A 23,682-nucleotide genomic window follows, 5' to 3' on the forward strand; every position below is an offset into this window, starting at 1 on the left:
AGTGAGTTAGTTGTACTGGGAGGACCTAACGCATTGTCTCATCTGAACATTCATTTTATAGATAAGAAAATTGAAACCAAAACAGGATAAGTAACTATGCAGCAATCCCACAAGCTAGGCAACAGGTACCAGAACCTAGGTCTCCTGTCTCATTCATTGATTCATTTCACCAAATACCCATTGAGTACCTGCTGTGTGCAAGGCACTGGGTTAGATCCAACACTGCCTTTATGGAATTTATATTCTAATGGAAGGAATAAGACATTAAACTAATTGCAAAATTAATAATTTACATACACTCTGTTCCAAGGAGAACAGAGCAGTAGGAAAACATGAAGCGGTGGGCCTGAGTCGGGACTCATGGCCTTGAACCCATCTTGCTGCCTCCCCACTGAGCTGCATGTTAACCCCCATTGCTGGGCTTATCTCAGCTCTCTTTGGCAAGATTTGTATTTATGAGGACCATAGCTCTTGACCCAAACATTCATACAGTTGGCACCGGCAAAGGTTATTTTCTAGTTTGTGACTTTCTTGGTGAAGTTATACAACATTAAGACAAACTAACTCAATTATAGTAATAGCAGCTATCATTTATTGAATGCCTGCTTATGTTACCCACTATGCTAAATAATTGGCATACATTATCTCATTAATCCTCTCAGCAACATTTTGAGTTAGGTATTATCTCCATTTTACAGATGGCAATCCTGAGGCATATAGAGTTAAATAATTTGCCAGTCATCCCGGGGATAGTAACTAAAAAGGTAGTATGGGGATTTGAATTGAGGTCTTCCCAATTCCAAACTCCACACTGTGTTACAGGACATGGTTTTAATATACGATTTCGGATTAAATGGAGTGAAATTAGAACTGCCTTAGAAAATCAGGATCCGAAAAAATAACAAAAAGTCATTTAATTTAACAATAATATGTAGTTAAGCCATCCATGGTAAAACCTCAGTAGATGGCAACTGTCATTGTATCACTGTCCTGAAGCCTCTAAACCGGGAGGTGGAAACTCCAGCAAACTGACCAAATCTGGTCCATCACTTACTTTCAAATAAAGTTTTATCAGAACACACCATCATTCATTTGTAAGTTACATCTGGCTGCTTTCCCACTACAATAACAGACTTGAGTAATTGCAACAAAGACCATATGGCTCAAAAGCCTAAAATATTTATTATCTGGATCTTCACAAAGTTGGCTGAGTCTGATCTAGACAAGCACCTCACATTTCTATGTTGCCATTCTGTGAGTCCTATATGAGGTTATGGGTACAACTTATACTATATGCCTTCTACTCAAAATAGAAGGTGAAGGTCAATAGAAGATCCAGATATTGTCTTCAAGCTGTATATCAGGCTTTGTGCATCATTCATACATTATCTTATTTAGTCCCCTGAGCAACCCCATTTTGTAAGTAGGCTGAGGCCCAAAGAAATTATATAAGGTGCGTGGGTCATAAAAACCACTAAGTGGCAAACCAGACTGATAGGGCTTTCAATCTTGTACTCTTACACAAGAAGTGCTCTTTGTGGCTGACAGGAGGCTACGTCTTAGAGCAAGAGAAAGGAATCTACTACCATTCTTACCAGTTGGACTCTACTTCCTTCCTCCAAGACTGATTTCAAATATAAATGAGGCTCAATTGAAAGCCAGTCCCAGCTGGATGGATAAACATTTAAATGGGACTAACTGGAGAAAGAGAGAGTCTGTAACTGTTTAAACCAGGAAGGGTAGCTAGTGTCCGCTGCCGGGTCAGGATGCCTGGGTGATCACCTGCATGCCACAGCACTGCTCCTGCGCTTTTACAACTGCTTTCTCAGTAACTTGTGGGGTAGCTGTGCTGGTGGCTTCCCACCTTTCCCAACAGGCTTCTGTTGTGCAAAGACCACATAGTCTACATTTGCTTCTAAACTTCTGGAAAGATCCCTCTTAGGTTGGAGTGCACAGTCAATAAATGTTTCTTCCTTTGAATGACCAACACGGTAGCCAGAGTGATTGATTGATTGCTGTCTGAACATCTCAGATACAAATGAACATGTTCTTTCCTTTTACTTTGTAATAAAAGTCAACTACCAACAGCCCTTGAAATACTAAGGTTTTATATTCTAATTGATGGGTCATTCAGTGAGTCTCTACCTTGGCCTATGTCTTGTACTGGACAGCTACATTCACACTGGCCCCATTTAAGAAAAGTGGGTCAATTTTCAGTTATTTCATGGCAGAAAATTTACTCTGTAGCCATATTTGTAGCAGTTTGCTGCTCATAATAATAAATTAAGTTTTATAGATGGCTTTCACATCCATACCCTTCCCCAAGACTGAGCAGGACCAGAGAGAAGACACAGAAGGCAGGCCAGTGAAAGGTGTTCTTTGATAGCCGCTCTGAGGAAGGAGTTGGCAGGTGTTAAAATGAAGATTTGAATGAAAACCAAGTGCCAAATAGAAGCTGAAGTGAACCATGTAACAACAGATTCTCAGACATAGATTTTTGAGCCACGAACTCAGAGAGAAGGGTTTAAAAAGATGGTAGTAAAAAACCTGTAAATCTACTTGACTAGTAAGAATAACTCCCCACCTTATGATATGGGCAAAGCAGAACCAAGGCTGAATCTAAACATCGCCTGACCTTCTTGATGAAATCACCCGAGGTTTTCTCAGACAGATGGCCACTCCCGTATCAGGTTCCCACCATATTTTGTACATCTCCCTGAGGGCTTTTAGCAGTGAAATATTTGGATCCTACAAATCTGTCTTCTTTGATAGGTAACTGGCTGCATGCTCCTCAAGAATAAGAAATAGGTCTTATTCTTCTCTGTACCTCCAGTGCTAGCCCAGAGAAGGTGCTTGATAAAGGACAGACAGGCACATGGATGTACGGATGAGCAAAATCAGGGAAGGGCAGCCCCACCTGTCCCTGTGTTTGCAGTCACAGACAGCCTAGCTAGTCTCTCTTAGGGCAATCATCGGGGTTCCTCTGTGTGCAGAACCCTCTTCTCAGTGACTATAGATAAGATGGGCAGAAAAAGACCCAAGGACTCTTCCTCAAAGCAAAGACAGTTGTTTAGGAGAAAACTGGACAAAATAAATGAAAAGCCTAGGGTCCAGTGCAAGTAACAGTACAACAATACTTGACCCAGTAACAAGGGCTGAAAACAGGATAGCCCTTCTAGGATAAGCCCCAGAAGTGCTGAGAGGAACATAAGGAGTAAACAGAGAGGGGCTTCCTCTGTTCCAAACACCCCCCGGAAACAGGAGAAACACAGAAGAGTGAACATGGAGGAAGGATCAAGTCCAAGTTTCCTTCAGTTACATTCTGTCAGGCCCATATCCACTGACTCACTCTTGGGAATCCTGATCACTTTTGAAAGGGGTCGGGATATTTGATGGAAGGTGCATCTTTCAGAACTATTGCCACCACTTCCCAACTGAGCCACCTTCCTGGCCTTCCTAACGTGCGGCCTTTGCCAAGTCCTTCTACCTCAGAGTGTCCTTGGCAGAGTGGCAGTTCTCAGCCAGTTCCCGGCCTCTCTGGGTGCTGAGGGCATCAACGCGCCGGTGAATGTGAGCATGTTTTCCAAGCAGGCAGGAAGAGCGTGAGTGTGTGTGACCACAGGTGGCTGCAGACGATCAGACCTCGATGCTGTGTGCTTTGCCTTGCAGAGGGCTGCCCTGGGTTGTGCAACGGTAATGGCAGATGTACCTTGGACCTGAATGGGTGGCACTGCGTCTGCCAGCTGGGCTGGAGGGGAGCCGGCTGTGACACATCCATGGAAACCGCCTGTGGTGACAGCAAAGACAACGATGGAGGTAGGGATCCTGCACCTGGGAACTCCATGCGGCTCCAGTGGGGGTCGGGTTGGGGCCCAGGGTGGAGGGTGGGCATCACCGGGCCCGTAGGCCAGCAGCACACCAGCTGTCCAGTTAGCGAGGCCTGCCAGGGAGGCATAAAACTGCAGGTATGGCCTAAGGAATGAGTACATGTCTCTTGTTGTTCCATCTTAATTAATTTAAATGAACTAATGTAAATGAAATTAATTGCCATCTGACAGCCAGTGGAGGGGAGAAGGCATACAGAAGAAAGAATTTTCTAGCAATTCAATAGTGGGAGGATTTGCCTGGCAAAGTTATGAAATCCCCCTCACTGGAAATGGACAAGAAGAGGCCCGTCTAGTTTTGTATTATAGAAAATAGCAGAAAGGACACATCTTCAGTGGAGGGAGATTGAGTTACCCTCAGCTGAGATCCCTTCTCCCCTGATTCAGGAAGTAACCATCACTAAGCCACCTTTGCCCCACACCCTCTGTCCCTGTGGGTTTATAACAGAACTGGTCTTAGTTGATAGGGTTTCTTCAAGTGCTGCGTAGTCTAGACCCTAAGGAAGAAAGACCTGGACTTGTGGCATGTTTCTTAGCTGAGAGAGAAGAGATCAGGGTTCCAATCCCTAAATCCCCATTGACCCCCTGTGTATCCCTAAGCAAGTTACTTGATGTCTCTGGGCCTCACACTCCCTATTTGTGAAATGGGACAGTTAGATTGTGAGGATAATTCCAATCCTTAGATTAGTCCTAGAATTAGCCTTCTCTTTTTCTGTTGTGTTACTTGGATGAATATAATCACGATATGCTCTACTTTCCCTCTTGGAAGATAGGCTGATTCTTCCTGACTCTCCTAATCTCAGGGGGTGAGTAGGAGAGACTAAAAAGACAGAAATGAAAAGAATTTTAAACAGTCGACCCTTCCTCTCTTAACAATGGCCTGACAGCTGCCCTGGTCCAAATGTGTTTATGCAGCTACTCCACATGGATGCTCAGGGACTTTCTAGTATGTGGCACAGAGTATAAAATCAGCAGGCCACCTACTCCTTAGAGTGGCTCTGCAATCTCAGAGCACTGTATGGATTAAAAGGCCACACATCTTTATTGTGCGTATTCTAATTGATTTGCCTTCAGTTGACTCCAGCAGCCCAGAAAGGGCTACTTCAGACTACCAACCTTTGTCTGAACTGGCTTTTGGTCCATCACCTGCTGCCTGCACCCAGGAGGTGATCAAGCCCATGCATCCAGATCTGGGCCCAGTGGAGTCATTGTCAACAAGGAGCTTGAGGGGTTGAACCTTGGTACCCAGGCAGAGACAGTGGATCCAAGTTCTCTTCTTGAGACCTTGCAGGGTTGAAATGTCCCTTAATCAACCTGAAACTTACCGAGACTGTTAATTCTTTTTTGTTTGTTTGTTTAAAGAGTTTATTTATTCATGAGAGATACAGAGAGAGAGAGAGGCAGAGACACAGGCAGAGGGAGAAGCAGGTTCCATGCAGGGAGCCCGATATGGGACTCAATCCCGGGACTCCAGGATCACGCCCTAGGCTGAAGGCAGATGCTCAACTACTGAGCCACCCAGGGATTCCCCCAGTGTCCATTAATTCTTGTGCTCCGTAAATATCCAGAGTTCCTCTTCTGGGTCCAGGTCCTAGGCCAGGCATGGAGATGACAGAGTCTTGTCGCTGTACTCCAGGAATTCAGATAGGGGAGGAAAAACCCAAGGTGAAGTGCCAGTGGACAGTGTGAGTGCCTTGCAGAGTTATATTATTTGGTGTGGGAGCAGGGACACATTCACCAAGAAGGTGATGCTCGAGTAGGCAGGTATTTCCTGGAAAGAAAGGGGCTTTATGATCAGAGAGATCACCATGGGCAAAGGCAGGGCAAGACATGGAGGGACACCAAGCATCCCTGTCTCCAGGCAAGAAAAAGTGCGATAATATTTGCTCTTCATAGGATATCCTCTTCATAGGATAGAGATGTTAGCCTAAATTACTTGCATCACTCCTCAGCCTTCTCCTTCACTTTGCCTATAGACACAATTCTAATGGGCAATGGTAATTTCATGTAATCAGAAGGAAAGAGACCAGAGCGGCACCATGAAGTCATGCCCCTGTCAAGAACGCAAAGTCTTGGCCCAAGCCCTCAAACAGCTGTTGAACATCTGGGCAGCAAAGGAACTGAGTGTCCTTGAGAAATGTGGGGAAAGGGCACATATACAAGAATAGGTTATAAAATGAGATTCATCTGTTCTCTCACATGTAACACAATACGTGTGTATCCTGTATCCTGTTGACCAGCCAACTCTCCTAGTGCTAGAACTCACCAGTGTTTACATGGTGCACGGGCACACAGGAGCCCAAAGCCTCACAACGTGGGTGGGTGAAAGAGCTTCCTATCATAGGAAACGAGGTTGATCCAGACCCCAGGGAAATGGAGTCTCCTCCAGCCACTCTGAAAGATGAGCCAGCAGAAACTAGAAAAGAACAATCAGAAAATCCTCAATTGCAGATGATATCTCTTGCATTTATGGAGCAGGTTATAGACTGGAACGAGCTTTAACATCTCTTAGCAAAGCCATATGATAGCATTGTAACCGGAGTTCGTTGACTCACTCAACAAACATTAAATGAACGTCTGCTCTGCATCAGGCCCTGTACTGCACCTGGGGCTTCAGAGACAAATAAGACACAGTCCCTGCCCTTGTGCAGTTCACAGTCTGGAGGGAGAGATAAGCAGCCTGCAATTGCACTGCGGTGGGATAATTGCTGTGGTGAAGGGGCAGCCACTCATTCAACTGATACTATCAAATGCCTCAGTACCCTCCTGGGAACTGTGATGTGGTCCCTGTCCTATGAGGCTTCCAGTCTAGCCAGGAAGACATCCATGGGTCATCATGGTTGGGAAGACAACTAGCTGTGGAGACCAAGATTTGAGGGAGCCTTGGGTTCTTAACTGTGAAATGAGGAAACATCTCACCAACAGTCCTGTCAGTTCGGTGGACTCTCCACCCACTGGGGGAGCCAAGGAGATGGTGCACAAGATCCCTGCTTCATAGAGTAACAGAGATGAAACAACCGTAGGGAGTCCCCATGCGCTAGAGGGGACAAGGCTATCCTCACTGGCCTCTTACTCTGAGTCTTGGCCAAATGGGGACAGTTTTCATGGAGGGAGAAATGGGGCAGGCTGTACCAAGCATCACAAGAGTGAGCCGTATTTAGCACTGGGCTATTTGCCGTTCAGTCAAGCACACATTTACTGGGCTCCTACTGTCTGCAAGGCACCATGTTCCCTTCTGAGGGGATATAAAGAATCAGTGAGCATGGCCCAGTCTTTCTCCCTTAGGAAGCCCAGTCATTTGGAAGAAATTGCTATCCTAACAACTAAATCTAGTGGAGGCAGAATGGAATAAATGCCTTTCTTTCAGCCATGATGAATAAGTCAGGGTGGAGTGGAAAGTGGTAGAGCCTAGCTGAGCGATTGTTCTTGGCTGATGTGACTTGGAGATGTGGCTGATGTGACTTGGAGAAAGTATTAGCCAAGGTCAGTGTCGAGTAACAGGACTGGAAGAGTCACAGCACAGAGACTCCAGCTCCCTCCTTCTAAACAACTCCCCCGCATCTTGTAGGCAGAGAGACTGGATTCCAGAAAGGGGATGTCATAGCACACATGTCAGCATCACACAGAAAGTCAGTAACATGGTCTGGACTAGGACCCAAGACCCTTGACCCTGGACTAGGGCTCAAGGCCTGGACTTGGACCCTTGACCCTAGAGCTCTGAGACCTTACAGGGATTCATCCTCATCCTAGAAAGGCAGTGTGAGTACTTACTCGAATTTAAATGGGGCTACCACAGCTCCCAAAGCTGACTGGAGGCCGAGAATGATAATTTGCATGTCATTTTACAGTTTGCAAAACAATTGTGCATTCACCTAACAGCGCCCATTGGATGTGGTATTATTATCCTCTTACTATTTCTGTATAATGAGGAAACTGGGGCTTCGTGAGCGGAAGTACTTTACCCAAGTCACACAGCTGATGGGTGGCAGAAACTGCCATGGTCTGGGAGGTCTGGCCACACTAGAGCTTTTCAGTGTGCGCGGACCTCAGACACATGGCTCCATTGTAAACCCAACCGTGGCTCTTCAAGTTACCTGAGAACAGCTGGGTTCTCTTCTTTCCCACTTTTCTAGGCTTAAATCAGTCCTCTCTAAATAAAACTTGAATTTCAAGCTTCATTAAGAATGCTGTCACAGTATTTTTAAACTATGAAACCAAAAAAAAGGGGTGGGGGGGGCTACGAGTATGACTGAGTTGGGTTTAGCGTTATTGGTTTGTTTTTGTTTTCATTTGTGGTTGTTGTGTAGATTTAAAAACAGAAGACAGACTCTGAATGTGACTCAGTGACTCCCAGTCTGCTGATCCTCTGTCAGGGCTCCCCTCACCCTGACTTGCCTCCCGATGTCACCAGACCAGTGGCTGGTGAGGGACCCCGTGAGACCAGCAAGCAGAAAGGCCCCAACCCACCACACGGTGTGAGCTCCTCTACGTGCCTGCCCCACTTGACAAGAGGATGTGCCTGGTTCATATAGTACGGTCATGAAGTGCTATCCCATGAGTCTTCTCATCTGTTGCAGGGACCTTCTGATGGGACATGTTCATTTCATACCCATTCTGAAATGGTGAAACTGGGTCCCAAAGATACAAAATGGCTAAGGAATGAGAATAATAATGCCTGCCTTGCAGGGTCGCTGTGAGGATTGCAGGTGCATTCAAAGTGCCTGAGAGGCAACACAGGACAGCGATTAAAAGTACAGGATCTATACCCAGACAGCCGGGATTTAAACCTCAGCTCTCTTGTTTGCCGACTGCATGTCCCTGAGTGGGCTCTTCAACTTTTCTAAGTTTTAGTCCCCCACCTGCAAATGTCAGTTCTCATTCTCCTGTGCCTTTCTACCTGTATGCACAAAAGCATGATATTTATTATAAAAAATATATATATACCCATATAGAAATAATTATTTTTAAGAATTGGAATTACACTTTCTATGAAATTTTATACTCTAGTTATTTCACTTACAATTAGAATCTTTTTCATCTCTTGATTAAAATTCATATACCAAACTGTTCCATGCTCATTGCTGGAAGGAAAATAATTCAAGTTTACATAAAGGAAAGTAAGAGCCATAGGTTAGAGAGCATTCCCCAGAGCCAGGCTCTGTGCTGGACATTCTGTGGACGCGATGTCCAGCCCTTCACAACAGACCTGCAAGGCAGACATTTCCATGCAGGGAAACTGAGGTTCGGTGTGCTGGAGTCGTTTCCCCAACATCACACGATGGATCAGCAAGAGAGCTAGGATTAGAATGGAATGGGTCTTAAAAAAAAAAAAAAAGAAGCCAGAATATGAAATCCCCTGGAATCTTAAAACAACCAGACCCCTTTGGATGAAGAATTTGTAAGCAGCTTCAAGGTGCGATCCTCTTTTCAGGTGCTGTTGATCCCATTAAAAACGATCGTGGATTGCAGTACGGATCATTGGTAGATGCCATCTGGAAGGAGAAATTTCTGGAAAGCAGAGAACAAAGCTGTCTGCCCTCCCTCCTCCTCCCCATCTCCCTTTGCTGGAGTGGAGAGCTCACGTAAAGCCATAGAATTCAGTCACCCTTCCCACTTTCTCTAAACCACGTTTCTTGTGATAAGAGACAAGAGAGAAATTGACCTTTAAAAATCCTGTGTTGCAAGGGGCAGATAGAGATTTTGCAAGCCTTTTCAAAGAAGGCACAGAGTTTATTATAGCAAATGACAAAAACTTCTCCCAGATGTGTAGAGAGGGGGAGGGACATTCCACCCCCATCCCCAGGGCCTCCCTGGATGCTGTTCACCGCCTGCCATAAGCCGTTCTGTGGCCACACTATGGGCGTGAGTGAGATGAGGTTGGCTGCTGGGCTGTGGAGCAGGGGCAGCAGCTAAGCCCACGGAGAAATAGATGGACTTGCTATATGCTGTCTACGGGGCCGTGAGCGTAAGGAGCATGCAGACAACTACAACACGAAGAATTTCCCCTTGAATTTGCCAGACCTGCTCCCATCTCTGTTCTTTCGGCTTGCTCCTGTCCACCCTCCAGCCCCCACTGAAGCATTCTGTCTTCCAGACAATACCATAGCCCAAACTGGGTTCCCACCTTCTGGCTTCCACAGCCCCATCTCTTCCTTCTTTCCCAGAACTGTCTTGTCTCTGGCTGAGCCAAGGGCTGAATCCTGCAGAGGCGTGACTGTCTTCTCCCTATCTGTCCACATGATGGACACCGAAGGGACGAGCCTGTCCCCGTGCCTGTTTTCTAAGGAGAGAAATGAGCTCCTCCTAGGGGGGGACTGGCCTCCACCCCACCCCATGGCCCCGCCTAAGTGACTGAGCTGTTTGCCTCGGGGTCCTCAAATAATCATTCTTTCCTTTGTTCATTCGTTCAACAAATGAGATGCTCACCGTGTGCAGGGCACTGTGCTCTGCATTTGGGGTAGAAAAATAAACCAGTCCATTCCTAACCCAGTGGAGGAACTAGAATGTCCAAAGTATTGACAGAGAAAGATGTAGACTGTGGGATGGATGGTCCCAACAGCTGGATTTGAAGAAAAGTAAGATACCAAGTTCCGAACTTTGCCTCACTTCACAAGCCGGGTGACATTGAGTAAAGTCACTTAACCCAAGCCCCAGCGTCCTCATTTGTAAAGACGAGAAGGCTAGCTGAGCCTTCTGTGGGACCCTGGGGCCCACCTTTCACTCTGAAGGGGTTTCAACCAGCTGGCCACCAGGAGAGATGGGCCCGAGCCACAGTAAGGCCAGGAGGTGGCCCCGGGGCAGGGTAGCCCCCAGGCAGGGTAGCCCTGGGGGCTGTCTGACCGAGAGGGCCACCAACATCAGATACAGAGATGAGTCACCCAGGGTCCCACCACTCACTGGCAGCTGTTAAGATCACAAAATGAACAGAAAGCTACTCAGGATAGTGACTAATGGCAGACCTCAGCCATTCCTGTGCCATGTCACCTGTCTGCAGGGCGTATTCCAGGGAACAGCCACGGGCACTAGGGGGACACCAGAACCTCACTGAAGGACTCACTTACTCTGCACAACCCAGGAAGCTGTCAGCGATCCTAAGAGACTGGCAGGGCACATTCTCCTGGGTGCATGTGAATAAATGAGGTCTCAGACATAGGAAGGCATGTGCCCCAGGTCTCATGGCGAGAAAGTGACAGAGCCAGGGAAGCAGATGGCTCTTCAGGCTCCTAGCCTGGATGTTTTTCTCTCTTGTCCCCCATTCCCTGGTCCTCAAGGTTACCTGACACCCACCAGCAGGGCAGGCACTATTTGCCGTAATAAAGGTATAATAGCATAGAAATAAAATATGGACAATTGGTAAGTCAGCCAGCTTGTGTGGAATATACAATTAAGTAAGATATGAAATCCTTGGAAAATGTAAATGTTTCCAAACTAGCCCCACCAGACAATCATGAAAACTATACATTGATGCATTTGTGGTCCATCCCAAAATTTGATTGTCTGTCCTCAAAGCATACTTTTTTTCTCTTAACCAGAGTCTTCTAAAATCTGTCATCTATGGCTAAGAAAACAAAAGTGTAGAAGAGTCTCTCTTACTGCAGGACAGCCACATGCCCTTATCGGGCTGCCATATGCTGCATTTGAAAATAGAAGGGTTTGCACAAAAGCTTGTCTTGTAAACTGAACCCTTGATAAGAATTTTGTGGGCGCTACTTGTTTTTGAAATAGGTGCTTCATTTGACAATGATCATCTCTATTAGCAAAGGTTTAGCTCACATTTACTACTTTGCAAATATTTGCTGAGTGAAGGATTAGGGAGTGTCTACCCAGAAAGGCATAGGCAGACGGAACCCTTGACCTGGCATTGTCACTGTCCTGTGAAGCATACTGGTGAGCCATTCCAGTCCTGGGTCTCTCATGAGAACCCTGCTTGTGGGATGTGGCTCCATTTCAGAGAACCCCAATCTTCAAGTCCCCTGAGTCGCCACTTCCATAACTGACAACTGTGTCTTTCCAGCCATCTTCATCTAATTCAGTTCTTCAAAGCCAAACTACATCCAGAAAGGGCAGCCCTGGAATGTGCGATGGGAGGGAGCCAAGGCAGGTCCATTGTGAGGATACCTGTCCAAGGGAAGCACCCAGCCAAGGAGCTGACAGGGGCTCTTATTTACCAAGCACATACTTACGTGCTGGTTATCATGCCAAGTGCTCCATATCCATGATCTCACCTAATCCCCCAGCCTACCTGTGAGGTACGTCTGATTGTGCCTTTTACAGATGAGCCAAGTTGAAGCTCAGAGCCCTTACTGAGACTTTCATTTCCAGTAGAATGGCCAATTAGATCACAAAAGGCCTCTGATCACAAGAAACAACAATTTCTTTTTAAAAATTTATTGCCTTTCTTGTTTTTAAAAAGGAAAGAAAACAGGAATGTGGGGAAGTCTGATTCCAGAAGCAAAGATAAAGCCAGAAGCTAGAGCAAGAGGCACAGGGATACTGGAATGAGTCCCACAGCCCTCATCTCCAGGAACTCAATGTCTGGGGAAGGAGACAAAGAAAATCAAAATTAGAGTGTGGGGAGGGGGAATGAGTGCTGTGATGGAGGTCACCCAAGGAGCCGGAAGGGCACCGAAGAGTGGTATTTCAGCAAAACTCATAAATTCATGTTTTCCACTTAAGAAATAGTTCCCAAAGGTCTCTTCAGGACTTAGAGAACCTTTTATACTTCAGAAAGAACTGGGCTCAGATTCCAAGTCTGCACCTTCTCTCACTACAGGAATTTGACCAAGTTACTCCGCCACTTTGAGCCTCTGGTTCTTCTCTCTAAAATGAAGGTGGTGACATGGCTGGGCAGCTCAGTCGGTTGAGCATCTGACTCTTAATTTTGGCTCAGGTCATGGTCTCAGGATCATGAGATCATAGAGCCCTGTATCGGGCTCTTTGCTCAGCGGGGAGTCTGAGATAGATCTCTCTCTCTCTCTCTCTCTCTCTCTCTCTCACACACACACACACACACACAAATTAATAGTGTTTTGTTTGTTTTTAATAAAATGAGGGTAATGGTGACAACAGTGGCTTCACAGAGCTGGGAAGATTCAACGACACACTTCTTGAAAGCATTCCTTGTCAAACATTTAGCACGATGCCTGTGATCATCATCATCATCATTGTTTAACATAATATCATTAATAATAACAATAATTCCTGGCTAACCTCCCCCCCAGGACTAGAGAACAGGAAGCAGTTCTTCCAAGATGCCACAGAGCAGAGTGTTTATAAAGAGGTAAAAGACTGGCTTCCAGGGTCTGCTTCGGTGGTAAACAAGAGCAGGCAATAGCTAATAAAATTTCAAATTAGCCATGACTTTTCACAGCCCTTCAATTGTGCTAGCTGATTTAATGGTCAACGTCCCTGCTCACTGGGATTGAATAATGGAGCATTTCTGCAGAGTTATGGATGCGGCTGCTGAATCTGTCATGCTAACATCAATAGCAGAATGCAAATAACCCACAGCCTGGGCTGTAATTATGTGTTTAAGCAATGTCTGACAGGGGCAGCACGAGAATGTGTGATGGAGCCTGCCATCCGCAGCAGAAGACAGGTGCTTGGCTAGGCGGCGAGTGGGTGTATCTGGGAGCTGGGACAGGAGCCACAAGCTAGGACCCAGGACAGTGCTGGTCAGAGGATGCCTTTCCTCCACATCTTAAGATGAATCCAGGAGGTGAGCAGACAAAGCACCAATGGTCCTTCACTTTGGAAGGAAGCTGTATGTAGACTCAGGAAGGGGAACTACCCCTTAGTAAGTACTTACTATGTGTCCCTTACTCTGCTGGATTTGAGGACATAGGTTTTGTATTTATGTAACATTTATGTGACACTTTTATAATCCCCTTGTAAGACATGTGGGAAATGGAGGCAAGAGAGTTTAAGTGACTTGCCCAAGGTCACACTGTAGTAAGTTTCAGATCCAAGATTTGACCCCAATCTGGGTTCCAGAATCCAGGCTATTTCTGCTCTGCTGCCCTCAAGGAAGCCATAAAGTCTTGACTACCATGCCGAAGTGGGCGAGAAAGATGAAGGATTTTTGTCCCTGATTTATCTAAGAAGAAAACTGGATTTCAGGGAGGTCAAGTAGCTTACCTGAGGCCACAACACCTCTGAGGCTAGGGCTAAGGGGCTTGAGGGTGCTGCCTGCAGTGGATGGGGCACCGAATCTAGCCAGTGCATGTGCAGTGCTCTGGTGGCAGCATCTGTATTATAAACCCAGGGAGACAGAAGTGAGGGAAGTACGTCAATGATGAGGAGCCTGGGGCTCGGAGGGTAAATGCAGGCATTCGTCCAGGGACATTCTTAGGGCCAGGTCTGGGACCTGAACTTCAATCTGAGCTTCATGATGCTCACACTGTTGAATTAAATCGAATGAAGATAGTGGTTTTCTGGCTTTTATGGACGGTCATTTGGTTTCATCATCTGTCTCATTTGTTAATTCATTCAATTCTCATCCATGTATTTACTTAATGGTCATGTTTTAAACACTTGTACTAAGTGCTGGGGATACAGCAGAGGTGACCAGAACAGGATATAGGTCTTCAGGATGGTGGGAAGGCTTGCCCAAAGTCACACAGCTTATAAGCAAGAAAGGCAGAATTTGAACCCAGAGGAACAGGTGTCCTTAGACTTTTCTCTGCCAACAAAGCACAGATTGTGATCCTGGGCTCTTCCTTTCCCCACGTGAGGCAGTATCCTCTAATCCCTGGGTTTGTTATCCATTTTAAGCTATGCTATTGGGTGCCTGTAAAAGCCCTCACGCAACCAAAAATCTATGGTCTGATGGAATTTCTTTCTTTGTACTTTGGGAAGCTGGAAGCAGTCCTATAATTTTCAGTCCTGAAAAAAATTCATCCATGAGGTAAAGAGAATTCCCTGCTAGTGGCATGGCAATCAGAGACCCCATCTCACAGAAAGCAGAGCTGGGTCTTCCTGTATGGACATGGCAGCTGGCAGCGATGCTGGCAGTCATGGGGCCTCTTCCTCGCCCCTAGAGCCAGTCAGTCACCAGCTCTTATTGTTCTTAACCCTTAAACGTTCCTATTTCTCTTCCTGCTCTGATCTCAGCAACCATTATTTATGCCCCGTGCAACCTCACAAATGCCCTCGCCATTGTGGGGTCCCCAGCTTCCACTTTGGGCCAGCTTCAGTCCCCCATCCTGGCAACAAGGGAGGTTCTTTCAATAATTCAGATCAGATGATGTCACCCCTGCTTTAAACCTTCCAGGAGGGTGAGATGCAAACCCCCTACGCTGGCCCACGTTCCCGGCACTTCTGCTCCTACCAGCATTGACAGTCTCTTCTTCCACTCGCCCCTCACTTTTCTGAGTTGAGTTTAGCAGCTCAGACATTCAATATGCTCTCCCATCCCTGGGCCCTCATATAATTTCCACAAACTCTCAGAAAAAAACTGCTATCACTCTGTACACTTGCTTGTCCATCTCTCCTACTAGACCAGTGGGTTGGCAGCAGATCTGAAGCACCTGGATCTCCCAGCAAAGGCCGTGGCTTATGTCAGGTTCTTAATAGAGTTTTTCAGTGAGTGGAAAATAGAGAAGTGAACAAAGGCATTGCGGACAAACACGGCTGGTGGAACGTACTGATATGAACTTCGTGCTCTGTCACCCCTGCAGATGGCTTGATGGACTGCATGGACCCTGACTGCTGCCTCCAGCCCCTCTGTCATGTCAACCCGCTGTGCCTGGGCTCCCCCGACCCTCTGGACATCATCCAGGAGACACAGGCCCCTGTGTCCCAGCAGAACCTGCACTCCTTCTACGACCGCATCAAGTTCCTCGTGGGCAAGGACAGCACACACATCATTCCCGGGGAGAACCCCTTTGACGGAGGGTGAGTCCGCTGGGCCCCAGCTCCAGCCATGCTCTCTGCAGGAGAACGGAATCACCTCTAGGGCCACATTTCAGGGGGCGTGAGTGGGAGGAAGCCAGAAGGGCAGGCATCGAAGGCTCTTGATGGAATGTCACAGGAGGCAGAGAGGCAGCCTCGGGTACTCACACTTAGAAAACTGCTATCCCAGGCATTTGGAATTTTAATGAGCAAAGTTTTGTTGTTCCCGCTGGGTGATAGATGGAGAGAGTGAGAAATCAAAGGTCTGAGGGGAATCTTGGATCAATACCCTCTTTGCAGTCAGATATTACTGATTCTGCGGTCTCCAGATGAGCGGAAACACTTTAACACTGTTTACCCTCAGAGCTGATGTCCAGAAGACAGTGTGGGGTGGGGCACATCTGCTGGCACTCCAGGCCACCTTCCTGGGCATTCTTTCACCAGTGCACAGGTGTATCTGTCACACATTCGACAGTTTTTCACTGAGGTCCATTCTGTGCCAGGTCCTGTGTTGGAATCACAGACTGAACAGGACACAGTCCCTGTCATTGGTCACTCAGTCCACTAAGAGGATGAAAAAGAGACCAGTGTGGTAGACCAGAACTGTGCACCCAGAACCATCCCCCGGGAATGTCCAAGAGGTGCTCCTGGATAGGAGGAAACCATGACTTAAGAACAGTCTTAAAGATTAGAAATGGTTTGCTCTGCCAGGGAAGGGATGGTGTTCCAGGGAGAAGGAGCAGGTTGTGCAAAGACTAGGGCCTGACAGGGGACAGGAGCCAGCAAAAGGCAACCCTCTTTTCTCTGCTCCCCAGACCAGGCTCTGCGAACTAGACATAATATCCAAGAAGGAGCTACTTATAATGATTTTTTTTGAGATTTTATTTATTTATTCATGAGAGATATAGAGAGAGGCAGAGACACAGGCAGAGGGAAAAGCAGGCTCCCAGCAAGGAGCCCCGTGCAGGACTCAATCCCAGGACCCTGGGATCATAACCTGAGCCAAAGGCAGACACTCAACCACTGAGCCACCCCGGCGCCCGACTTATGATTTCTTTTGAATGTCTTCCAGTGTAGTGATGCCTCTTATATGCAGAGCTTTCTCTATAAATCAGCACAGTTCAGCTGAGTAGTTACAGACTGTGTCCCTTCTGTGTCCATGACTTCTGTAGCAGAGAGTTCTTGCCCTGCGAGGACAGCAGAGTTGTGGCGATGGCAATGGCGATGGCGATGGGTGGGAAGGGTGAAAGCCATCCTCAAGTTCTGTTTAAAGGAGGAGATTGGCAGGGCTTAGTCATCATTTGGGCCTGAAGAATGCAGGAGAGTCTCTCACTCAGATGCCTTGGGAGATGGCATTGCCTTCATCAGATTGGGGACCTGAGAGCAGCAGCACTTGGGAGCAAGGTGATGACCTCCACCCTGCACAGTAAGGGCAGGGACACACCGCAGCCAGGCGGTAGGAAGCACCCAAGAGATCTTGTAGTTCATAAGCAATTCTCTAAGCTCACACAGAGATTAGAGGTGTTGATTTGGGAGCCATCAACAGACAGGGAGGAGCACCCAGCAGTTTGCTCAAGGAGAATGTGTGAGGGAGGAAGAACAGGGACCCGAGAAGAAATCACAGGGAGCCACCCTGGGAGACAGTGTTGTCATCTCCAGAGCACAACTGGGAATCCAGGGAGGATGCCTCACTGTTGGGACAAGATGGAGCCTGGGTCCTGGGCTTCACACCGCAGGACTGTGGAGTCCAGGGCACATGCCTCCTGCTGCCCCAGCCCTCCCCACAGGGAGCCCTCCCCTCAGGGCAGTGCTCTGAGCCCAGCAGGAGGGGCCTAACAGGAGTGGGCAAGAGCCTTCAAACTTTGACCTTCTTAGAGGAAAAAAGTGCATTGTAATCCAGATCTTTCAACTTACCTTGAGAACCTCAGAGCTTAAATGACCTTCCCCAATTCACAGGCTAGTCAAGTGGCAGAGCCAGGAGCAGAACTAGAGAGGAAAAACCTGTTCATTTATCTTGGTCAGAATTGCTGCTTTCATCTCTGGGTAGGAAGCTTCCTGTTCTTCTATTCAATTGTGTGACTTTGTATGTGTGCTCGTGGCCCATGCATTCTTGTAACCAACTGGAGATATGAGTATTATTCCCACCAAGGGGAATATTCCTTGCCCAGCTTTTCTTTACTGGACCCATTATAGGATCTGATGAGGGCTGCAGCTGGTTGGCTGCCGGTGGCTGTTCTGCCTAAGGAGTGCTTTTACTGTGCCATTCTGATCAGTGCCAGCAGAGACCACATCCCCTGCACATCTGGTGACCCACTGAGCCTGCTGCTTGCATGCCTCAGATCACGATAGGACCCACACAGGGGTTTTGGTACTGTTTCTCCAGCAGGCCTGACTTGCATAAGGAGGCAATTTCAGAAACTTGTACTGGGAGAAATGGACCTCTCCATGGAGGGGAAGAGTGTAGGCCTCGGAGTCAGGCCAACTTGTATTTGCGATCCTGGCTCTGTCACTACTGGATATGTGGCTCTGTCAACCTTCTAAACTGATTCCTCCAGGAGAGGACCACATCTTACTCATTTTAGCCCTTAGTAGATGCTCAAAACAAATATGCATACATATTGCCTTAAACAATGAAGAAATGGAGGGAAAGAAGGAAGGCAGGTAGGTAGGAGGGAGGAATGGAAGAAGAAGGATGAATGGATACATTATCTATTTTACTTAATTTTATACTGAGGATTCAGAGTCCAGGGAGGTTAAATCATCTGCTAAAAATCATATTACAGATGAGTAGCAGAGCCAGGAGGAGAAGTTGGCTCCCAGATCATTGTTTATGTATCTGTCAACTTGGGTTAAACTACAGATGCTTTGAAAGCAGAGACCATTCGTCTTTCCAAACCTATCACACTGAGGGCAGGGCCTGGAATATGGCATTCACTCTACAAATAAATGGATAATAGAAGCTTCTAAATGTTACAGTAAAAAATTCCTTTTACCTCATATGCACCCGAATCATTATGTCCCTGTTCCTCACTCATCAAGATTCAGAGGAAATGGCTGTCTATCACTACTAAGTATCCCCACACAGATTTTTATGTAAAACAAGCCCAAGTGACCAGAAACCTGGAAACATGAGCCATCAAATGCTTTTCTCATTGGACAATCCATGGGGACTTTGTTATCTTGATCTGGGTCTGCAAACCAGTGCTTATTTGCATAGTTGGGATAAAGTAGAATCCGTTACCAAGTTTGGGTTGTTGCCTTCCTTCCTTCGAAGGAAAGTGGCTTCATGGGAAGTGTCCAGGGTTTGATTCTTGGCTTTCCCTCACACCAGCTCTGTGTGGCCTCTGAGGAAATGATTTAATCTTTCTGTGTGGGCCTCCAGGTACCAATAGGCAGGAATGGTGACTATTTCATGAATGTCATTGAATGGATTAACTGAAATCAAGCACCTAGCACAAGGCTTGGTACTTAGGTGGCACCAAGTGGTCAGTAAATGGTAGCTTTTATGGCAGCACCATGGCCTGCTGAAAATAACACAAGTTTTAGAATCAGACAACTGGATTCATTTTATTTTATTTAATAAATTATCATACAATGTATTATTGGTTTCAGAGGTAGAGGTCAGTGATTCATTAGTCTTATGTAATACCCAGTGCTCATTCCATCACGTGCCCTCCTTAATGTCCATCACCCAGTTACCCCATCCCTCCACCCACCCCACTTCCAGCGACCTTGTTTGTTTCCTATGATTAAGAGTCTCTTACAGTTTGTCTCCTTTTCTAATTTCATCTTGTTTTTTTTTCCCTCCCTTCCTTATGATCCCTCTGTTTTGTTTAGTAAATTCCACTTAAGAGTGAGATCATATGGTATTTGTCTTTCTCTGGCTGACTTATTTTGCTTAGCATAATACACTGTAGTTCCATCCATGTCATTGCAAATGGCAAGATTTCTTTTTTTGATGGCTGAGTAGTATTCCATTGTATACCACATCTTCTTTATCCATTCATCTCAGGCAACTTGATTCAAAATCTTCTGCATCCACTTTCTATCTGTATGACTTTAGGAAAGTTCCTTAACCTCTCTGAGCTCCAATTTCCTCACCTGTAAGAGCAGGTAATAATGTCTACTTTGCAGAGTTGCCATGAGAATTAAATGGAAAAAAAAAAAAAAACAAAGTACATAAAGTTATCACCTCATTCTGACCACACAAAAAAATGCTTGCTAATTCTTTGATGATGATGATGATGATGATGATGATGATGATGGAGAAGATGATGATGATGGAGGTGGTGGTGATGGTAATGGTGATATTGTTATAAAGAGCTTCTAACTCTTTTTTAATTGGAAGTGCAACTTAATAGTAACCTATCCTCCAGGGAAGTCCAGCAGCCACCAAGAGAGGAACAAGGTTTGCCCATTGAATTCCTATCTGGAGAAAGGAAAAAGCAGCATCCACCAGCCAGCCAGCTGCCAGCCTGGGTTCCTTTTAGGGAGGAATCCAGTGGCACTCCTCCAGAGAGTGGGGTTTCTGATGGGCAGCCAGACCCAACTTGATGACTGTGTGGAGCAGTAACAAGGCCTGTGCCTGACAGAAACCACCCATTCTCCTGCACCCTATATGCTGTGGCACAGCTTATAGAGTCTGCATAGGAGTCCATTTGATGGGCTTCATGATGCAAGCTGGCATCCAGAGATCCAGCAGCATTCCTGAGCCCAGTGAGGACAGGCAGCCCCAGAGGTGCCAGTGCTTCATGCCGAAGGCCCCCAGCTCTGGGTCTGACTCAGTGAGACTCACATGTGAGCATGCTGGCACCACGGGAGGGACAAGATCTCAAACCCAGTGTGGGCTGACTGGAGCGCCCCTCTGTGAGGGAGGCAAGCAAGCCAGTCTTTGGTGCCCAGGGCTCTCCCCGGAACATCTTTCTTCAGAGACCTGACCCCATGTCTGAGATGAAGAAGCAGGAGGTTCTTCAGATCCACAGAGGACACCAGGAGTTATATGGGGAGTTCCTTGCGCTTCTGTGCAGCACCCCAGCTGGCACCAGAGGTCCTGGAGCAGGGGTGTCCCTCGGAGAAGGATGAGCAGCAGCACTTCAGCACGTGAGGGCCCAACCAGGCATAATAGGCTCTAGGCTGGGCTGGACTCCTTGGAGGAAAGCACAGAGCTTCACTCCAAACTGAAGCAGGACTGCCAGAAGGACTTGGAGTAAAGAAGGCCTCCCTGGGGCACCCTGTATGGCTCATCTGTATCCCCAGTACCCAGCCCGATGCCTGACCCAGAGCAGGTGTTTCATACAGGTTCAGTGAATACAGTAGCTCTGTCTGACATTCTGCTCCTGCTGTCCTCAACTCCACATAAGCGACAGAGATATGAATGACGTCTGCTGATCTAACACAGGTCTAAAGTAGGAGGGGACAGAGCAAGCAGGAGATCCACCATCACCAGGTTAGGTGGCTTGAATACCGTCTTTCTTTCCCAGCCTGGAGGCCTAGGCCCCATCTGCTCAGTGGAACGCCTGTTCCTCACCTGAAGTCATGGGGAAGACATAATGTATGGCACCCTCTGAGTGAGATAGAAGGGGCTGCTCAGGTCTGTAGGTGCCAGAAGGATCCCCCCACAGATGGCAATGACCATCCATTAAAGGAGGACACATGACAGGACCCAGACTATGAAGCTTGGGACCAGAGAGTTGGGAAAGAGAGGGAAACATGAGACATTTCCTCCTCAGAGAACATTCAAGCCAGCTCTGTCCCTATGATACAATTTTGGTTGCACCTCTTCTCTTGGGAAGGACAGGCTGGACGTAGGACAGACAGACATATTCAGCAGAGTTGTAGACTTGCCAGTGCCAGACAGGTTAGCTGATCTTAGGAAGAGGTTCTGACAAAAGAACCACCCCCAAGTTATTTGAATATCCATTCAGAGTATGTTTGAGGACACCGTATGGGTGAGAGAAATGTGATGTTGTCAAGTCTTTCTGGAGCCCGTAAGCCTAATAGCTGATCAACTCACTCAGGCAAGAAAGTTGAGTGTGGACAGATTGCTGTGAAAGTCAGCTGATGGGACACACTGAGCCCAAAGAGAAAAGACTTGAGGAGTCGGGGGACTTTAAGAAAAGGAGGGGGATGGTGACCAGAGGATTCATCCCAAAGGAGGCAGAGGATCATATGCTGTGGAGAGAGTCAGATCCTATAGGGAGGGGAAGACTGGGCCATCTCCGAGGGGGACAGAGCTGCCACACCACACAAGCTCCATTTGGTAAATACTGCTCTGTGCAAGGCCTGCGAGAAGCTAGGCATCTGTGCCCCCTTACCTCGAGGGCCCTTTGTGTGTCCCAATCTTTGTTAGTAATTGAACCCTTAGTGCAAAGCAGAGAGGTTGGCACAGACCAAGCCACACAAGTCAACCAATCATCCAGTGCTGAGTGTCTGAGGAGGGGAAGAGACAAAGTGTCCCAAGAGTTCAAAAGCATGGCCATCACTCCCACTGCAGACCTCAGGGGCTGCCTCTGGCACATCTTTGTGTCTCCAGCACCCAGCACAGGCCTGTCCCAGAGTAGGAAACAGTATATGTCTGGTTTTGAAAATGAACAAGCAAACCAACAGATGGACTACTGAGTGAAGACTTCGGGCGGGACGTGGCCTTTGGCCTGAGACAAAGATTTCAGTGAGGATAGTGGGCCATTAAAACATTGTTTATCCCACTTCTGGTCACAACAACCCATTAGTGCATCATGCAATCAATGTAGCAAGTCGAAACTATTTTTTAAAAAGAAGTAAATTTAAATGAAATGGGGTGCAATGGAATGCAAAGTATCCGCAACTCCGTGAGAAGGATGTGTGTTGCATGAAACATGGTTGGTTGTATGTGTGCGCCTGCGCCCACGCTGAGTAAGCTCCGTTGCTGAGTGTTGGTGTCAGTTAAACAAGACTTAAAAATGCATTTTAGACTGAGGAACTGGCATGACATTCCAGGATAATCAGAGAATTGAGAGAATTTTAATGTGGTTGGAGCATAATTGCAGTGATATTGTTTTCCAGATCAAAAGTCAAGAGCCATGCTCTAACATTTGCAATCAAGATGACCTTAGGAAGTTTAGGGTGTGTGATCCTGGTGTGCAGAGGGGGAGTGCAGGAGAAGGAAAAACACAGGGGACTATGCAGCCAAACAGGTGGCTTGGGGCAGGGACCGAGAAAGACCCAGCCCTTGCCTGCTCACTAACCAGATCAGTCTTTCATCTCAGTTAGGACTTAAAACTGACTATAAAGAGAAATGAAATAATGTTGATACCATGAAAGTCTTCAGAATTTCCTTTAGATCCTTTATAAAGACACAAAGTTTCCAGGAATTTTGAAAGCAAGGGTTTCCAAGGGGAAAAAAATAATGGAAAGGAGGGAAAAAAGGTCATGTATGCACTGTAGTCTTTTAGCAGCACACTGCAGATATGAAAGCCATATGCAGGTATCAGTGGCAAAGCAGTTACAGAAAGGCATTTGTGGGCCACCCCACCCTCATCCCCTGGCCCCAGGCCTTCCACGGCCCTCAGTAGCCCTCAGAGAGGCTGAGCAATAGAGACCATCTAATGGAGCTCAAATAAACATCAGCTTCCTGACAGCTGGCCTCTGAGTGAATTTATTATTGAATTATACTCCTGCGTTTCAGAACAAGCTGAGCTGACAGGCTACCCCATCAGTTTAAGAAAAGGGGGCAGGGAGAAAGACAATGATAAATTACCCTGACGGAAGATGGAAGAAGGTAAAGTTCCTACTTCCTCCAAAATGTCAGCCATTATATATTATTCATGTTGGTTTTTTAAAAATCCCTCCCCACATTGAAATGAATGTTTATGATGATAAAGCAACTAGGTAAATTTAATTCAGGATGCAGCCAGCAACTTCTCACATC

The 23,682-nt window shown here is 46.8% G+C and overlaps 1 protein-coding gene across 3 annotated transcripts in view; it reads left to right on the forward strand.

Moving 5' to 3' along the window:
- TENM4 (teneurin transmembrane protein 4) overlaps positions 1 to 23,682 on the forward strand; it is a 2,722,049-nt gene that overhangs the window by 2,609,129 nt on the left and 89,238 nt on the right. For all 3 annotated transcript variants that reach the window (XM_049099077.1, XM_049099079.1, XM_049099078.1), the window contains 2 exons: positions 3,670 to 3,816; positions 15,563 to 15,779. In XM_049099077.1, coding sequence (XP_048955034.1) covers positions 3,670 to 3,816; positions 15,563 to 15,779 — 364 coding nt within the window. The remainder of the gene's footprint in view (positions 1 to 3,669; positions 3,817 to 15,562; positions 15,780 to 23,682) is intronic.

The sequence above is a fragment of the Canis lupus genome, chromosome 21, assembly GCF_003254725.2.
Source record: "Canis lupus dingo isolate Sandy chromosome 21, ASM325472v2, whole genome shotgun sequence".
NCBI lineage: Eukaryota > Metazoa > Chordata > Mammalia > Carnivora > Canidae > Canis > Canis lupus.